The sequence below is a fragment of the Salmo salar genome, chromosome 04 (assembly GCF_965601325.2).
Source record: "Salmo salar chromosome 04, fSalSal1, whole genome shotgun sequence".
NCBI classification, from domain to species: Eukaryota; Metazoa; Chordata; class Actinopteri; order Salmoniformes; family Salmonidae; genus Salmo; species Salmo salar.
In genome coordinates, this window is record NC_138294.1 from 81518851 (window position 1) to 81538078 (window position 19228).

The 19228-nt window shown below is 41.4% G+C and overlaps 1 protein-coding gene across 3 annotated transcripts in view; it reads left to right on the forward strand.

The window, feature by feature from the left end:
- Positions 1-1184: 1184 nt before the first annotated feature.
- Positions 1185-19228, forward strand: part of LOC106603848 (gamma-aminobutyric acid receptor subunit gamma-2) — a 74247-nt gene continuing 56203 nt past the window's right edge. For all 3 annotated transcript variants that reach the window (XM_014198040.3, XM_014198041.3, XM_014198042.3), the window contains exons 1-3: positions 1185-1632; positions 10211-10350; positions 12012-12079. In XM_014198040.3, the coding sequence (XP_014053515.1) occupies positions 1517-1632; positions 10211-10350; positions 12012-12079 (324 nt within the window). In that variant the 5' untranslated portion in view covers positions 1185-1516. The remainder of the gene's footprint in view (positions 1633-10210; positions 10351-12011; positions 12080-19228) is intronic.

Below are 19228 nucleotides of genomic sequence, written 5' to 3' on the forward strand. Positions count from 1 at the left end.
GAATGCATTACAGAAATATAAGGTACTGTCACTTTGATGCTTAGATGTGCCAGTGTTCAACAAATTAATGCATGTAGACAGTATACTGTACATAGGCTTCCAGGGAGCATCATGCTGCTTTATATCAGAGACAAAGTGGCAAACTTTATGTGACTGCTGCTAATATACCCCAACTACAGTTTACTCAGTAGAGAAGCAACGCTAAGCACACGTGACGCATTTGATGACGTCACGAACGTAATTATGTGCATAAATTATATTTCAATTGTTTTTTTTTGGGGGGGGGGGGGGGGGGGGTTCATCCCTCAGGCAAAAGTAAACTGGGACTGACCATTTGGGTTTACTGTCTCCCATGTTTGAAATGACCCAGACTGAATCAGATAATTTGTCAAACAAAGGATAGCCTATTATCTGATGTTATGTTATAGTTGTAAATTACCCAACTGAGACCTCAGAATGAATTACAGCAAATGGGAACATAAATATGGACATTGATCCATGTGCTGAACAAATTTGGAGACTCTCCAAAAGAGACTATTGAACGCCACACTGTTCGTAAATTACAATTAACAACAAGTCAGGGTGGGTTGTTAAAATAGCCCTGAACTACAAACCTCCAAGACCAAGACAAAATAGCCAGTATCAAGCACTTTGGCGACTAATAAGTATTAAACATGTTATTTACTACGGAAATATATCTATTTGTTAAAGATAGTAAATTATTGATTATTCTGTTTATAATCAACCAATAAATCAATGAATCAATCAAATCAATAATTTGCTTACGGGGAAAGCCAGACAGTCTGGTTTGCATTTTAACGGGGGTGCTGAAAGCAGAACGATCTGTCCGTACTGGTGACGAGTAGAATACGCTAGATCACATATCTTTCAGCTCAATGAATTACATATTGTTCCCATACTTGTTTAAAATGGGCAAGATTTACCTATAGCCTAATTATCACCGCCATATCAGCTGTTTGCTGGCTTTATTTAATCGCACACAATTCAAACCCGTATCAAACCAACAACTCCCTCTAAACATATAATGCGGCATTTATATTTTAGGGAAATAACACACACACACACACAAAAAAGATTTAGGGTACATTTTTAAGTATAGTAGCAAGCTAAGTTTTATTTTTCTCTCCCCACAGCTCTGCTTCCGCGCAATGAAACCACGCATGTGTTCATCTGTGCTGCAGCAACGTGCATCAATTCCTCTTTGACCCCAGAGTTAATCTGCATTCAGATTTAGATTGACGCTCCAATATATTTCTCAGTTGCTGGATTTTAGGCTATTCCGTTGCTGCTGTATTTATGTAGTTGTTACTGTTATTTCTTAGTCGGGGAAGCTTGATTAGATTCAATCGGTTTTGTGGCCGTTTTGTTCAACACCGCAGAGGGTGTACATTTTCCGAACCGAACGCTAACACAAACCGTTTATCCTATGCTTATGTGCGTGATGTACCACAGTGAGGATAGACAGTAGTCCATATGCAATAAAGACGGAAAGAAGATGGTGATCATTGCTCCTCCAAATTTAGCATCTAAATGCTCGAAAGCGATGGCGAAGCCTTCCTTCTCTCTAAAGCTATTTCTTTGGGTGTTTTTACTGGCTAATCTTCCTACAAGGTAAGGAGAAAATATACCAGGCTTTTATTAAAATGCCGTCGACACATACATGTGTGGCCGGGCAAATATTTTGTTTTTGGATACTAGAATGAGAGTCCGGCCCAGTTATTTCAATCTTATGTTTTCCTCAGATCTTCCCCTTATGCTTTCTATCAGACAGGATAAAACCCTGCCGTTTATTAGGGTGGCTTGTTACAGAACCAGGGCTCGTTTAGTTACATGTCAAGGAATGTATTTCGCACATTGTTGGCACTTTGCATGGGTGGTATTGGCTCCATCAGGGGAATAACTGTAATGCTTAATGTGATTCCCATAGATATAGTCGTGTTTTGGGGAGGTTAGAATAAAAAGCAGTGGTCAGGTAAGGATTTCCATTATTTGCACGGGTTTATTCGCTGTATAAGGAATATTATAATGGTGCTGTAGGCTACTGGGCAAAACTATTCAGATGTGAACAATATTTAAAGCTAATGTCTTGAAAATAGATGTATACCATACCATATCATTCTGTTGAAGTGTTGTCAACATAAATCATTATGTTTATGTACTGTATAAATGGCATGTGTGAAGATGTAGCCTATTGATGCATGAACCTTATATATTACAAGATCCAAAACGTCCCCATTCCCAGAATGTTTTTAAGGTGATGCATGTAGAACTTCAATGAAACCCACCGGTCTCATATGTACCGCCCCCTTAGCCATTATAATCATGATTCAAAAGTAATTGTTGATTCCTGTATCTAAATCCCGACTTTTCAAAATGGTAGACTTTTATATTTACATAGAAGCAGTGCAATAAAGGCAACAATAGAGAGACTATCTCTGGTTCACTGCTAACTCCACAATCTGTAGAAAGAAAATGCTCAATTGACTTGTCATGAAAAGGCACCCATTGCACCAAGAAAATATGAACACTTGAGAAGGAAGCGGATGGTTTAAGGGCTCACATCGCTTCTGTCTTGTGTGCTGCCTGAGGGTGAAAAATGGAGGGTGATAGATCAGTCTTCATTCAATCACCATCGTAGAAAATGCAGCCATGGAGTCTCTGGCCTAGATCAAAATGTCTGCACTGTGTGTGCTATTGTGTTCACACATATGCCAGCCTTTAACATGATTCAAACCTAATTTAAAAGGATTCTGTTCTCAAGAATTCAGTAGTCAAGGCTTTTCATATGCATCTGGGACCACGTAAATAAGAGCGATGAAATGTAATGAGCTCACCTTGACTGCAGCTCATGGTTATCAGAGAAAGGCAACATAAGGGTGCATCCTAGGTAGTGATAACACGTAAGCCCCTGTGAAAGAGCAACACTGTATAGGCTGTCATGGCTAGGTACAACATAAGGCTTGAACTGTCCTAACAACTGGCCAAGGGATTTTATGTTGACACATTGAGGGATATATTTGTTATTACAATTGTATTACTATCTATTTGAATATGGTATTAATTGTATAGTAATAACATACTCATCCAACTTTCACTCCAACTACTTGGTTTACAGTACACTGGGCCATGCTCCACGGCCACCCATAGGGCACCCAGGGGAAACACATGCCTTCTGATGTAGCTAATCCCCAAGGAGTATCTGTAAACCCAGGAAGTGCCAAAGCCTTGCCAGCAGGAAGTAGTGCAACAATGAGAGATTACCTGTAGTCTGGTGGGCCTCCCTTCGACCCCAACCCACCTGGGCAGCTTGTGTTGTGATGTCTCTGCTTCCAAAAGACCAATAGAGCATCACAGGTTAGGTGATCTGCGTTGAGTGGATTATCACAATATGAATAGCTAATAATCCATGTGCAGACAGTGCTGGATTAAGGTGGGCCCTAGGTCGGGGCCATACAAAACAATGGGAATAGGTGTATTAAGCTTTATCACATTGGTGTGCCTTATCAAAGGGCATGTGTAGTGCTTGATCCATATTGCAACCATTTCAGGCAATCATACTTACAACTTGTGGTGGATGGTCAAGTCAGCGCTTTGCAAGTCAGATCTCAATTATAATTTCTGACAACATTGCATGCAACTCGGTATAGGTGGATGACACTACTGTCAAACAGTTTACCTATAGCAGACTCACCATACTCAACATACCTGTATTGTTAATTTGTCTCTCTCAGTGTGTCCTCTCTTTCTTCTCACTTGATATACTCAACAAATGTTGTCAAAGAAGCAAACATACACAACTACAGTATAGCATATGGAGGACAATCATCAATGGCCTATGCTCATTATAGGAGCCAAGGGATTAAATCAAGTAACTCACTGTTTAGCATGCCAGAAACAAGGCCCATGTTGCCCATTGGGTTAAACTGTCCATGACTATAGACTATGTTGTGATTACACAAGCAATACACTACATGGCCAAAAGTATGTGGAAACCCCTTCAAATGATTGGAATGAGATGTTCGACAAGCAGGTGTCCACATACTTTTTGGCATGTAATGTATGTCAGACAAACTGCATCTACTGTATAACCCCTCAGGATGTCTATTACTGTGACCTACAGGTGTCTCGTGTGTCTACCGGCCTTCAATCAAGTGACTTTTATGGAAAGAACTTTGGATACGGGCCGCTGGGCCTATTCTTAATCCTAAACAGCAAGTTTATTTCCAAAGAGCACAGGGAATAAGCCTACTGTAGTGGGTGACCTGGTGATAATACAACTTTTTCACAAGTATTTATATCACCTGCTTCCTTAAATTCCCACCTGCATGCCGCTCAGTATGTCTAGAATTTCAGTAGGTCTCTGTACTCCCATTTTACAATTGAACTGCTCTGTTTTAATAATGGATTTCGGGTTTTAACTGGTATCATTTGCCATCCCTCGCTAGTTGTAAAGAAACAGTACACCCTCTTTCCATCACAAACCTCTGTGTACTGTAGGCCTATGGGTCCTTTTTTCTTATCTGAACTGTTGGCTGCTGAGGGAGGACGGGTCATAATAATGTCTGGAACGGCGTGATTGGAATGGCATCAAACACATAGAAACCATGTGTTTGATTATATGATACAATTCCACGGATTCCGCTCCAGTCATTACCATGAGCCCGTCCTCCCCAATTAAGGTGCCACCAATCTCCTGTGGTTAATACAAATGAAATCAACAGTCTTGTGCCTCTCAAATTAGCCTTATCTGTCTTAAGATCTATTTAATAATTGATGGAAAACAATGTATTGCGCCTCTTAAAATACTTTGGGATTTTGACAATGAGGCGCTTTATCTACTTCCCCAGATTCAGATGAACTTGTGGATACCATTTTTATGTCTGCTTGCAGTTTGAAAGGAGGTTGCTAACTAGTGCTAGCACAATTGCTAACTAGCATGCTAGCAGATACCCATAGACTTCCAGTCATTGCACTAACGCTAGTTAACATTGGCTTGCAAAACTTCCTTCGTACTGGACGCAGAGACATGAAAATGATATCTACGACTTCATCTGACTCCAGGAAAGTAGATAAATGGCCCAAATCCCAAAGTATCCCGTTAAACAATCATAATGTTTCTAATCTGTCTGATCCCATTTAGTTCGGCTTAACTGGGTACACAAATAGAGCTGCTGCCAGAGGTGAGCTAATTAGGGAGTACCAGGTCACCACAGGTCAGGTGATCTGTCACTAATAACTCTGTGTCCTCAGGACAGAGGCCATTTTATAAAATGTCAGCTAAACTGCAATCTTACCCTCCAAGAAATGAACAAACAGAGGCATTTTCATCTTGTTCCACCATGGATAGATCCTAGTACCTTCTCTATGGCGATAACAAGCAAAATGGTGCGAGGACTACGTTAAGGCAGTCAGTGTTAGCTACCGTAATGAGTCTTCATTTGGTGTAGTGATTGTAAGAATGGTGCTCAGTGATGTGTCTTGTGTGTGGCTGGATAGGAGGAGAGTTGGGATGGGCTTTGCCTCATTAGCCACAGACACAAACCCAGGAAATTATAGCTTACGGAAACGTGACATGATTACTATCAATAGACAAGCAGTGATTTTCCCACCTGATAACATTATGCTCAAATATATATTTTTAAAGTTAACATCAAATCATCCCAGAATTGTTTGTAGTATTTTAAACGATATTGAAGTAACTGATTTGGCGGTCTGTACAGTATACTTGTCACGTCCTGACCAGTAAAAGGGGTTATTTGTTATTGTAGTTTGGTCAGGGCGTGGCAGGGGGTGTTTGTTTTGTGTGTTTCGGGGTTTTTGGTTTATGTTCTAGGTTATCTATTTCTGTGTCTTTCAAATTTTTCTATTTCTATGTTAGTTTTGTCAATGACCTCCAATTAGAGGCAGCTGGTTGTCGTTGTCTCTAATTGGAGGCCATATTTAAGTGTGTTCATTTTTCACTTGTGTTTGTGGATGGTTGTTTCCAGTATAGTCTGTGCACCTTATTGGACTGTTTTCGTCGTTTGTTTTGTTTAAGTGTTTTTCCTTTAATAAATAAGAAGATGGGAACTTTACCCGCTGCATTTTGGTCCACTCCTTATGATGCCCGTGACAGAACCACCCACCAAAAGAGGACCAAGCAGCGGAAGAAGGAGCAGCAGGATAAATATTTGGAGTCGTGGACATGGGAGGAAATATTAGATGGAAAGGGACCTTGAAGGCAGGCTGGGGAGTACCGGCGACCGAAGGAGGAATTGGAAGAGCAAAGGCAGAACGACGGAGGTATGAGGCATTATATAGTGTATCCAATGTATCCTGTTCCTGCTCCTCGCACTAGCCCTGTGGTGCGTGTTACTGTTCTGGCGCCTCCAAAGCCAGCCCCACGCATCAGGCCTCGAGTGCGCCTGCCCAGTCCAGTACATCCTGTTCCTGCTCCTCGCACTAGCCCTGCGGGTTACTAGTCTGGTGCCTCCTAAGCCAGCCCCACGCATCAGGCCTTCAGTGCGCAGTCCCAGTCCAGAGCTTCCGGCGACAGTTCCCAGTTCAGAGCTTCCGGCGACAGTTCCCCGTCCAGAGCTTCCGGCGACAGTTCCCCGTCCAGAGCTTCCGGCGACAGTTCCCCGTCCAGAGCTTCCGGCGATGTCCTACAGTCCGGAGCCGGCAGAGACGGCCCACAGTCCGGAGCCGGCAGAGACGGCCCACAGTCCGGAGCCCTGCAGAGACGGCCCACAGTCCGGAGCCCTGCAGAGACGGCCCACAGTCCGGAGCCCTGCAGAGACGCACCTCAGCCCGGAGCCCTGCAGAGACGCACCTCAGCCCGGAGCCCTGCAGAGACGCACCTCAGCCCGGAGCCCTGCAGAGACGCACCTCAGCCCGGAGCCCTGCAGAGACGCACCTCAGCCCGGAGCCCTACAGAGACGCACCTCAGCCCGTGGTCTCCAGCGACGCACCTCAGCCCGAGGTCTCCAGCGACGCACCTCAGCCCGAGGTCTCCAGCAACGCACCTCAGCCCGAGGTCTCCAGCGACGCTCCTCAGCCCGAGGTCTCCAGCGACGCTCCTCAGCCCAGAGCCTTCAGCAGTGGTCTACAGCCCTGAGCCTTCAGCGGGGGTGGGCAGGTTAGAATGGGGACTAAGGCCGGAGCAAGAGCCACCTTCGTAGTTGGAGGATGGGGGGGTGGGGGGGTGTAGCATGGGAGCCGTCGTTGATGGTGGCCAGCCTCCCTTCCCTCCCTTTAAGTTTGGGGTTATTTTTTGTGGGGTTTTTGTTTTCAGGTGCATTCGGGGTCTGCACCTTTGGGGGGGGGGGGGGGGGGGGGGGTACTGTCACATCCTGACCAGTAAAAGGGGTTATTTGTTATTATAGTTTCGTAAGGGCGTGGCAGGGGGTGTTTGTTTTGTGTGTTTCGGGGTTTTTGGTTTATGTTCTAGGTTATCTATTTCTGTGTGTTCTAGTTTTTCTATTTCTATGTTAGTTTTGTCAATGACCTCCAATTAGAGGCAGCTGGTTGTTGTTGTCTCTAATTGGAGGCCATATTTAGTTGTGTTTGTTTTCACTTGTGGTTGTTCCTAGTATAGTCTGTGCACCTTACTGGACTGTTTTCGTCGTTTGTTTTGTTTAAGGTTTTTTTTCCTTCAATAAATAAGACGATGATCAATATACCCGCTGCATTTTGGTCCACTCCTTACGATGCCCTTGACAATACTGGTATTTGGATATCGATGCTTCCGAGTGCTGCAGCAGTTGAAGGCACTGCATCACAGTGCAAGAGGTGTCACTATAGTACCTGGTTTAAATCCAGGCTGTGTCACATCTGGCCGTGATCGGGAGTCCAATAGGGCGGCGCACAATTGGCCCAGCGTCGTCCGGGTTTGGTCAGAGTAGGCCGGCATTGTAAATAAGAATTTGTTCTTAACTGACTTGCCTAGTTAAATAAAAAATACATGTTTTATGAATCATTGGTGTTGATGATAAGAATTCAATTAGAGAGCATATTTAACAGAACTACTTTAAGGAGTGTTTTCAAATACATTCTAGTTGTTTTTCTGAAGACAATTGAATTGTCTTTCATCTGGTACGTGAGGAAAGTGTCAATTAAAAGAAAATCCATCTGATAGCAGTTTTCACATGATGCAACTGCGATAAAGGCCAATTTAAACCTTTCAGTATAGGAAACAGTCCTCTTGTGGTTAGCTAGGCCCTGCAGCATGTTCTCAATGGGGGTAGCTACAATAACATTACTGTACTCCAGTGGACTCCAGTGTCACATTCTAAGTTGGACATTTTTATGGGCCTCCCGTTACCAAATTAGCCACTGATACTTTAGATCTGTCTGGGGGACATACACAGATTTCTCTTTCATCCAGCCGTCTCTGGAGGATTTCCGTTGACAACTGGGTTCTGCTAAAAAGTAGGAACAGCACCTGAATGCTATTGGCTCAATCGACTCTGCAGTAGATTAGAACCAAAGACCTAGTATGTTTAACTATTTCAATCTTCATTGTAGTTCTATTATTAGAACAGAGGGGACTGCTGAACAATTAATCAAATGGCCACCCGGACTTTACACTGCTGCTACTCGCTGTTTATTATCTATGCATAGTCACTTTTTTTTCTTTTTTACTTTAGTTTATTTAGTAAATATTTTCTTAACTCTATTTTCTTAACTGCATTGTTGGTTAAGGGCTTGTAAGTAAGCATTTCACGGTAAGGTCTACACCTGTTGTATTTGGCGCATGTGACAAATAAAATTCGATTTGATTCGACATCAGGTCCATTTACAATGTCCAAGATAGGCCAAAAGATCCAAGCTGTCCTGAATCCCTCTATAAAGTCTTAATGTGTTGGTGGTGTCACCATATTTAAATATAAAGCATGTAATGCTGCCTGAGGAAGCCTGGCAGTGAAAACACAATGTCCTGCACCATGCCTAAGTGCATGAAAACAATTCTTCCTCTGAAGCCTCTCTCTGCTCAATGGACTTCCAGTAGCTGGCTGTTCTCAAGGTTTTTCTATATATACAGTATCCCTCGGATTCCATGGTTACTGAGTTGGGTAAAGCTCTTGGTACAGTAAGTTCTGACACAATGGAAATCCTTCATATTCCATCTATCGTGCCATTGGCGGTAACAACTTCCCAGAGCCCTGAATCTGTGTTTGTTAGTCTAATCACACACTTCGTGACAGTGTGTTGCCGTTAGCACTTCTAGATAAGACTCATCTGTGGTGCACTCCAAAGCACCATCATAGGTATATTCACACCTCCAGCCTCAGTATCCCAGCCCCATTGCAAAACACTTTTATTCAATGTGTAATTCAGTTAACTGGCACTTGGCTGAGTGAAGAACATTTTCATTAGGATTTTTGAGACATTGTAATGCATTGAGACATTTTACAGAGGTGAGCCAACTCCCAAGACTAAGTCTTCTGCTAGAGCACTGAAAAGAGAGCAGAGAACCAAGGAATCTCAAAGAAAAAAAATCTCACAAATGGAACAACAGAACCACTGTTTGTACCTTGCATTTCTTCAGTGTGTTATGAAAGGGCCTGAGTAACCAGAACATTCTCTCCCCATGTTTCTCTCCTGACTGTGTTTTTGGTGACTTTACAGACATTTTACAGAAGTGAGCCAACTCACAAGACGGATGCTTCTGTTCGAGCACTGAAATGAGAGCAGAGAACAATCATTCTATTACAAAATCTCACACAAAGGAACAATGTCAGGTCCACTGTTCGTACCTTGCATTTCTTCAGCGTTCTGAAAGGGCCTGGGTAACAGTCTTTCTCTCCTAACTGGGATTTAGTTTTTGAAGACTATGCTACTATTCATTGCCGTTATCCTCAGTTCCAGCTGCACTGTGGGGCTGGTGTCAGTTTGTGAGGACTTTCATGTAGGGTATCACATAGAGATCAGTGGCAACCAGCAGGAGTTCTGCCCTTTTATCCCGTTTCTGGCTTGTCCTTTGATTTCAACCAGCGGGCAGTGCCATTTCAAAGAATGGAACCTAAACGCGTAGCAAGCTTAGCCTAGTATGATGTAGTGGTCTTTTCTGTGCTGTTGTTGTGGATCGTTGCTTTACATATTGACAGCATAACAAGATTCTCTCTCTTTTCATTTTACCTTGCTGTTTATAGTGCTGATGGAAAAATCATTGCTTCATATTTCCTCTGTTCCCCTTTTCTCTTCCCAGCTCCCTCCAGACGGAAAATGACGATGATGTGACAAACAAAACGTGGGTGTTGACTCCCAAAGTGTACGAGAGCGATGTCACCAACATCCTAAACAGCCTACTAGATGGCTACGATAACAAACTGCGACCAGATATAGGAGGTAGGTGTCATACCACTGCACATTGATTGGCTGCTGCTGCTATGGCCGCCCTCCCCAAAGATCAATCTCCATTTGCATCAACACCTTCGTCACTGCTGCCATAGGCCCGCCCCAGTATGACTTGTGTAAAGGTTGGCGCAACAGAAACAACATTCTAGCATTATTATGCAGACGCAGTGTGAGCTATGAAACCTGGACGGCTGGTTATCCATCATGGGCCTATTAGCCTCGTCTGTCCCTGCACTGCTGTTGGCCAAGTATAGAGCCAGTGAAGTAGCTTTCTCTCCCTTCACTTGGGCTGGCAGCTGGGGTCAGCTCCCATGTTCAGACAGAAAATGCATACAGCTACAATAGATTTACCGAGGCAGCCGCCACCATCTTACCATCAAACATGATCTGATGTTGCACCCTGTCATCTCCCAGACTGCCAGAGTTACACAGTGGGTATAATTAGCTAACAACTACCAAGAGTGCCCCGTTTTTTCTCCAACATGCACTGAACACTGGGATTTGGATTCATTGCAGATTGTGGACAGTTCTTTTCAAGTCCATTGTGCAGCTCATTCAATTGTAATGCTGCTGCAGTCTATGTATAGCAAAATAGCTAACAAGAGAGATATGTGGGGAATGACATTTGAATTTCCTCGCGTTATGATATCACAAGGACACAGGCTGCAATGTTGTTATCTGCTAAAAAGGAAATGTGTGCGTCATGGCATGCAGGTATAGACAAGGTATAATATAAAGCCAACCTGGAGCCAAAGGAAATGAGGACGTCCAAACGGCAGTTTGCTGCATTTGTTGTTTGGCTATAGGTTTTACACACCATTGCACCTTTGATGAGTATTCCCATGATGAATGTAGCAGTTTGTTTATATGACTGCGTTAATGTTATCATCCTCAAAAGTGGTGTGGGAATTCAGAAAGCCAAGCTATGTTTTTATTTAATTTGTATACGGTCATATTTATTGTGTTTTTCAAATAAATCTATTTACCAGCTGGCAATTGGAACTAAATCTGGCTTTAAGTTTTAGTTTTTATCATGCTATGTTTTTGACACCGATTATGCAGTCGGAAACTCACTAAATGGGGCCAGTTTATGTCCACTCACTATATAATCTCTAGTAACATGCCTTTTATGGTGAGAGAGTTTGTGATTGGAGATAAACTAGAAGCCGTGTCTGTGTTGTGTCAAAGCCTTTACCACATCAATATCGTGGAAAAGCAGAGATCGTCTCAGGCTCAGGACAGATGTAGGATCCTAAAATTATTTTCTCTTACAAAAACATATATTAAACCCTACAAAAATGTCCACATAATAATGAACATTTCCTGTCATTTTCCTGCTGTAGCAAACTGGCTCACTATTAAGAGCCTACATCTGTACTGTATCATGCAGTAAGCTCCAGTACCATGGTGAACTTTGGAGAGAGAGAGAGAGAGAGCGAGAGAGAGAGAGAGAGAGAGAGAGAATTTAGTGCAGGGTAGTAAAATCTGTTTTCAGCACCATGGACAGCTCCATGGTGCCGTCATTTTACACTCGGACACACTAACTGCTATAGTAGTACAAGCTATTTAGCCCTGACATAAGATAGACATGAATAATACCTAAACACAGAATATCGAATGTGCATCATAACACTTGTTTTTTCTTCTTTCAGTAAAGCCAACCGTGATTCAAACTGACATGTTTGTCAACAGTATTGGCCCAGTGAATGCTATCAATATGGTGAGTATATAGAGAGAGTCCCCTCTCAAATTACAATCTGCTGCTACTGTTTAGTATCTATCCTGTTGCCTAGTCACTTTATCCCTACCTATATTTACATATCTACCCCAATTACCTCGTAACCCTGAACATCGACTCGGTACATGTACCCCGTGTATATAGCCAAGCTATGGCTATATACACGGGGAAACTACAGGGCTTTTGTTGTGAAGACCTATAGGGTGGATGAGTTAAGGCTGTTTGTGCAGTACTTTATATAGACAAGTTATCGTTACTCATTGTGTGTTTATTCCTTCTGTTATTATTGTTCTATTATTTATCAAATCATTTTTTGATTTTAAATGTTTTGTATTGTTGGGAAGTGCCCGTAAGTAAGCATTCCACTGTTAGTCTACACCTGTTGTTTACCAAGCATGTGGCAAATACAGTTGGATTTAATTGATGTGATGTCTATCAGTAGCCGCCAATCATTGCACTTTTTCAGACATATTTTATTTACGTCATGGTCTGTTCATGTACATGCCAAGTTTGTTTTAAAAATAGATAGATACATTGAAAGCCGTAATGTTGATGAATTGCATTAAGTAATGAATGCCATAATTGTGTTGCTTTCATGTCATGTCATGGATTGTTGCATAAATCTAACTTAAGATACCTTGCACAAGGTAATATCATAGCTTTTGTTTCATTGCCTTGGCTATGGTTGTTGGAAAGACATCCAGAATTCTATGGAGTAGGCCTATACAAACTTGATGGAATAAGCTACTCCAAGATGGTTGTTGCTATTTGTAGACAGTACAGGAGTTACTGTAAGCTGGGCTGTAAAAATAGGGCAGGGTGTGTAGGGTGAGATAAGTGGACTGCATTGCTTAGAGAGCCTGCAACCACTGTGTCCCATTGTACTCCAGTTAAAATCCATGCTGAGGTTCCAATTCCATTGTAATTCAGCACAACAATCTCATCTCCACCATGGGCAAGCGCCAAGCCACAGAGAAAATCTTAACACAAGCATGGCTCTGTTACTGTCATCGTGGAGTTTAAAGACAGTCACTCGTTTGATCTTCTTGTTCTTAATCACCTTCATCCTCCATAGCAACCAGCTCACATTTCTTAGTGTTTATGTGTGTGTGTTTGCATGTGTGCATTGTGTGTCTGTTTGTGTGTGAGTGTACCTTTGTGTGTACGTGCATGTCAAGACCATATTGATTGCCGTACATTCAGATGTAATCAGTGCTGGGTACGTTCACATGAAATCACGTCATGGCTGTTGTTGAGGATTGTGGTGAGGATGCTAGCTTTTCTAAAGAGAAGAGGATTATGGGTCAACTGATGATGCTGGAGTGTGTATCAAAGCATGAACGGTATAGAATGCAGGACTACTCACTTTGCCACAGCTTTTAGCAGCATCCATTTGGTGCAAGGCCTGCTTGGGTCGTAAGTTGAAATGTCCTGTTGAGAATAGCAAGATCCTGCTTTCTGGTCAGTAGTCATGGCGTTGGAGTTTAACCGGAAGCCGTTGCTATAACAACGTTTACAAATGCTTACCTGTGCATGCACAATTCCTATTCTGAACAGGAAGCAATCTAGCTACATTTATAATGGGAATCTGACTGGTAGCAGGAGGCTTACAGTATAGTATCCTCCAAACTGGTTTCAGTAGTGTCACAGGTGGCGTAGACCAAAACGCAGCGGGAAAATATATACTCATCTTCTTTTATTTAGGACAAAGAAGGAAAACGTATACAAAAACACAACGACGATTAACAGTCCTGTAAGGCATGAAGCTATACACGGAAACAATCTCCCACAAAATCCCATGACAAACACACTCCTAAATATAGGACCTTCAATCAGAGGCAACGATAGACAGCTGCCTCCAATTGAAGGCCCCAATCCCCATTACCAAAACATAGAAATACAAACACCTAGACAGAACATAGAAATAAACTAACATAACACAATAACCAAAACCCTGGACTAATAAATCAAATACCCCTCTACATACACACATACACAAACACACCCTAAACCACATAAAACAAATAATCCCTGCCACGTCCTGACCAAACTACAAGAACAAATAACCCCTTTACTAGTCAGGACGTGACAAGTAGACTATGGCTATGGAGGTAAAAGAGATACTAGGTAAGTATAAGTCTACGGGATGTTTGCAAATATGGCCAAAACTGCATGTTTTAAAACTCCAGTTTTGGGCTTGATGTGTCAATGTACAGTATAGTTCATGTACACCAATAAAATATTCATTGAATGATTGTTTTACCTTATTTAACCATGGAATCCCTAGTTTGACATAGGTTTTAGACCACCAGAGTTATGAGGTTTTAGGCAGACTTTTTTCTCAACATACGGGTTATATGGAATCTGGTGACGTACTGTCGGCTTGTGTTCCCATGACCTAGGCAAGCCCCTGGCCATTTGAATAACAGCCAGCCATAAGCACTTGAAACAGTGCAATGTGCATTCTCTCATTCCTACGAGACAGACAGCCTACAGTAGTTGACCCGCTAGCTAGTTAGTAGTAAACACACATCTTCTCAAGAACAAAACATGTCACCCGAACAGGTAATGTCGCTACAGTGCATTCGAAAAGTTTTCAGACCCCTTGACTTGTTCCCCCCCCCCAAAATACGTTACAGCCTTATTCTAAAATTGATTAAATATTTTTTTCCCTCATCAATCTACACACAATACCCCCAAAACAGGTTATTAATTATTTTTGCAAATGTATAAAAAAAATATATACAGTACCAGTCAAAAGTTTGGACACCTACTCATTCAAGTGTTTTTATTTTATTTGTACTATTTTCTACATTGTAGAATTATAGTGAAGACATCAACAGTATGAAATAACACATATGGAATCATGTAGTAAACAAAAAAGTGTTAAACAAATCAAAATATATTTTAGATTCTTTAAAGTAGCGACCCTTTGCCTTGATGACAGCTTTGCACACTTGGCATTCTCTCAACCAGCTTCACATGGAATGTTTTTTCAACAGTCTTGAAGGAGTTCCCACATATGCTGAGCACTTGTTGGCTGCTTTTCCTTCACTCTGCGGTCCAACTCATCCCAAACATTCTCAGTAGGGTTCAGGTTGGGGGATTGTGGAGGCCAGGTCATCTGATGCAGCACTCCATCACTCTCCTTCTTGGTCAAATAGCTCTTACACAGCCTGGAGTTGTGTTGGGTCATTGTCTTGTTGAAAAAGAAATGATAGTCCCACTCAGCGCAAACTGATGCCAGGCGGCCAGCTCTAGGAATAGTCTTGGGGGTTCCAAACTTCTTCCATTTAAGAATGATGGAGGCCACTCTGTTCTTGGAACTTCAATGCTGCGAAAATGTTTTGGTACCCTTCCCCAGATCTCTGCCTCTACACAATCCTGTCTCAGGACTCTAAGGGCAGTTCCTTTGACCTCATGGCTTGGTTTTTGCTTTGACCTGCACTGTCAACTGTGGGACCTTATATAGACAGGTGTGTGCCTTTCCAAATCATGTCCAATCAATTGAATTTACCACAGGTGGACTCCAATCAAGTTGTAGAAACATCTCAAGGATGATCAATGGAAACAGGATGCACCTGAGCTAAATGTTGAGTCTTGTAGCAAAGCATCTGAATACTTATGTAAATAAGCTATTCCGTTTATTTTTTTGTTTTTTTAAATAAATTTGCAACAATTTAAAAAAAATCTGTTTTCACCTTGTCATTACGGGTTATTGTGTGTAGATTGATGAGGAAAAACTATTATTTAATCCATTTTAGAATACGACTGTAACGTAAACATTTTTGTAAAAAGTCAAGGCGTCTGAATACTTTCCCAATGACCTGTATATAGTCTATGCATAATATGTCTTTATTAAAGGTCGCTGGTTCGAATCCCGAGCCGACTAGGTTACAATTCTGTCATTGTGCCCTTGAGCAAGGCACTCAATCTTAGTTACTCCTGTATGTCGCTCTGGATAAGCGTGTCTGCTAAATGACTTAAATGTTAAATGTAAATGATTATACTTGTTGTTGTTTTTTACTGTGAAAGCCCATTATCTCAGAGACTTAGATCAGACTGGGGTGGAATGGGATGGACCCCTCTACTGTGTTGAGAAACAAAGGTGGGATAGGCAGTATATTTCAGCTCCCGCTTGGAAGGCCCAAATTAAAAGGCCAAGAGTGCCATGTCATTGAATTTGGGCTGTCCGTTTAAAAATCACAATAACAGCCAATTGAATTGGCATAAATGTCTGCCGGGTAACAGGGTTGCTTTTTATTTCATTCATGACTCTTTGTTATGGATTTGGGCTTTACTGTTAGGCTAAGCATTGTAGAAAAGGTAATGACTATGTCCTCTCACACACAAATCCACAAATTTCTTTCTCTCTCTCTCTCTCTCTCTCTCTCTCTCTCTCTCTCCTATTCTCTCTTTCACTTTCCCTCTTTTTCTTCCTTTCTCTCTCTCTCTCTCACACTCAAACACACACGACCACACACACATACACTCCTCTCTCCTTTCTCCAGTGTTCTATTGAATAGCCTTCATATATATTTCCTAGGCCTGTTGAATGGGAGACAGAGAGCACTGCAGGAAGGGTTTTGTCAGAGTGAGAGCAAAGTGCTTCTCAGGGAGGTTATGAGGTTAGATAATGCTTCTGCTAAACAAGGGAAGCCATTAATTGCCCCGTTAAACATTTCATTTTCAGGTTGAGGGGCTCAAGGTGGCCCAGTGCAGCTGCATTCTTTAATAGGAACAAAGGATTCATGGCCTGAAAGGAAGCCATTTTGCTTTGAGAAAGTGCTCTGCCACTGTATCCCAGACAGCAGTTTTACCATGTAGTTATAAAACTGCCCTCAGTTTAAATGGGTTCGGTGGAACATGGAGAGTGATTTGTATTCAACGTTTTGGAGGACACTCGGTCCTGTTTAGAGTCTCAGGGTGTTCTACAGTAGTTTTTATTCATTGTTAAATTTCAACACAGAATTTAACGTGTATATACACTACCGTTCAAAAGTTTGGGGTCACTTAGACATTTCCTTGTTTTTGAAAGAAAAGCACATTTTTGTCCATTAAAATAACATAAAATTGATCAGAAGTACAGTGTAGACATTGTTAATTTTGTAAATGACTATTGTAGCTGGAAACGGCTGATTTTGAATGGATTATCTATATAGGCGTACACAGGCCCATTATCAGCAACCATAACTCATGTGTTCCAATGGCACATTGTGTTTGCTATCATTTTATAAGGCTAATTGATCATTAGAAATCCCTTTTGCAATTATGTTAGCATACCTGAAAACGTTTGTGCTTATTAAAGAAGCAATAAAACTGGCCTTCTTTAGACTAGTTGAGTATCTGGAGCATCAGCATTTGTGGGTTCGATTACAGGCTCAAAATGGCCAGAAACAAAGACCTTTCTTCTGAAACTCGTCAGTCTATTCTTGTTCTGAGAAATGAAGGCTATTCCATGACAGAAATTGCCACTGAAGATCTCGTACAACGCTGTGTACTACTCCCTTCACAGAACAATGCAAACTGGCTCTAACCAGAATAGAAAGAGGAGTGGGTGCACAACTGAGCAAGAGGACAAGTACATTAGAGTGTCCAGTTTGAGAAACCAACGCCTCACAAGTCCTCAACTGGCAGCTTCATTAAATAGTACCCGCAAAACACCAGTCCCAATGTCAACAGTGAAGAGGCGACTCCGGGATGTCTACACTGTATTTCTGATCAATTTTATGTTATTTTAATGGACAAAAATGTGCTTTTCTTTCAAAAACAAGGAAATGTCTAAGTGACCCCAAACTTTTGAACGGTAGTTTAAATGAAGAGTTTCGTTCCAAAACTCTATATCCACAAATTGTTCACATTTGTGTTTTTTCATCTGAAATGATTGCCTATGGGTACCTTCATGTGTGTGTAAAATATTACTGATCTCTGATTTTTAATTCAGCGATTTTAGATGTGTATAATATTTATATATTGTTGCAAAATGCTATATATCCATTCTTTAGCTGGAATGCATTGTTCGTATCCTGTATATTTGACTGTGATATGTGGTTGTCTCACCTAGCTATCTTAAGATGAATGCACTTACTGCAAGGCGCTCTGGATAAGAGCATCTGCTAAATTACTAAAATGTCAAATGTAAATGTTTTACATACAGATCTCATATGTAGCATTTGTACAGTTCTTTATTAAAATGTGTTACATTTGATTGTGTAAAACCTAGCAGTACTACTTATTTCTCTGAGAGTGAGTATTATTAACCCAGTATTAATAATTTCTCTGAAATTAAACCATCAAGTGATTTTAAACAAATACATTGCTGTCATTGAACAACCTCATGCCATGATTAGATATAGCACACCAATCTCTTTCATAATTTATTTAATAAAAGCTAATTTACCAACATTTGGACAGTGACACAATTTGCATAATTTTGTCTCTGTACGCCACCACAATGGATTTGAAAGGAAACAATCAACATGTGCTTTAAGTGTATACTTTCATCTTTAATTTAAGAGTTTTGTCAAAATTATTGTATAAACTGTGTAGGAATTACAACCATTTTTATACATAGCCCCCCCCCCCAATTTTAGGGGCTCAAAAGTAATTGGACAAACTAACATAATCATAAATTAAATTGTGAGTTGTAATACTTGGTTTCAAATCATTTACAGTCAATGACTGCCTGAAGTCTGGAACCCATAGACATCACCAGATGCTGGGTTTCTTCCCTGGTGATGCTCTGCCAGGCCTTTACTGCAGCTGTCTTCACTTCCTGCTTGTACTTGGGGTATTTTATCTTCAGTTTTGCCTTCAGCAAGTGAAATGCATGCTCAATTGGATTCAGATCAGGTGATTGACTTAGTCATTGCAGAACATTCCACTTCTTTAAAAAAAGAAAAAATATTTCACCTTTATTTAACCAGGTATTCTAGTTGAGAACAAGTTCTCATTTGCAACTGCGACCTTGCCAAGATAAAGCATAGCAGTTAGACACATACAACACAGAGTTACACATGGAATGAACAAAACATACACTCTATAATTCAGTAGAAAAAAAGAAAACAAAAAGTCTATATACAGTGAGTGCAAATTAGGTAAAATAAGGGAATTAAGGCAATAAATAGGCCA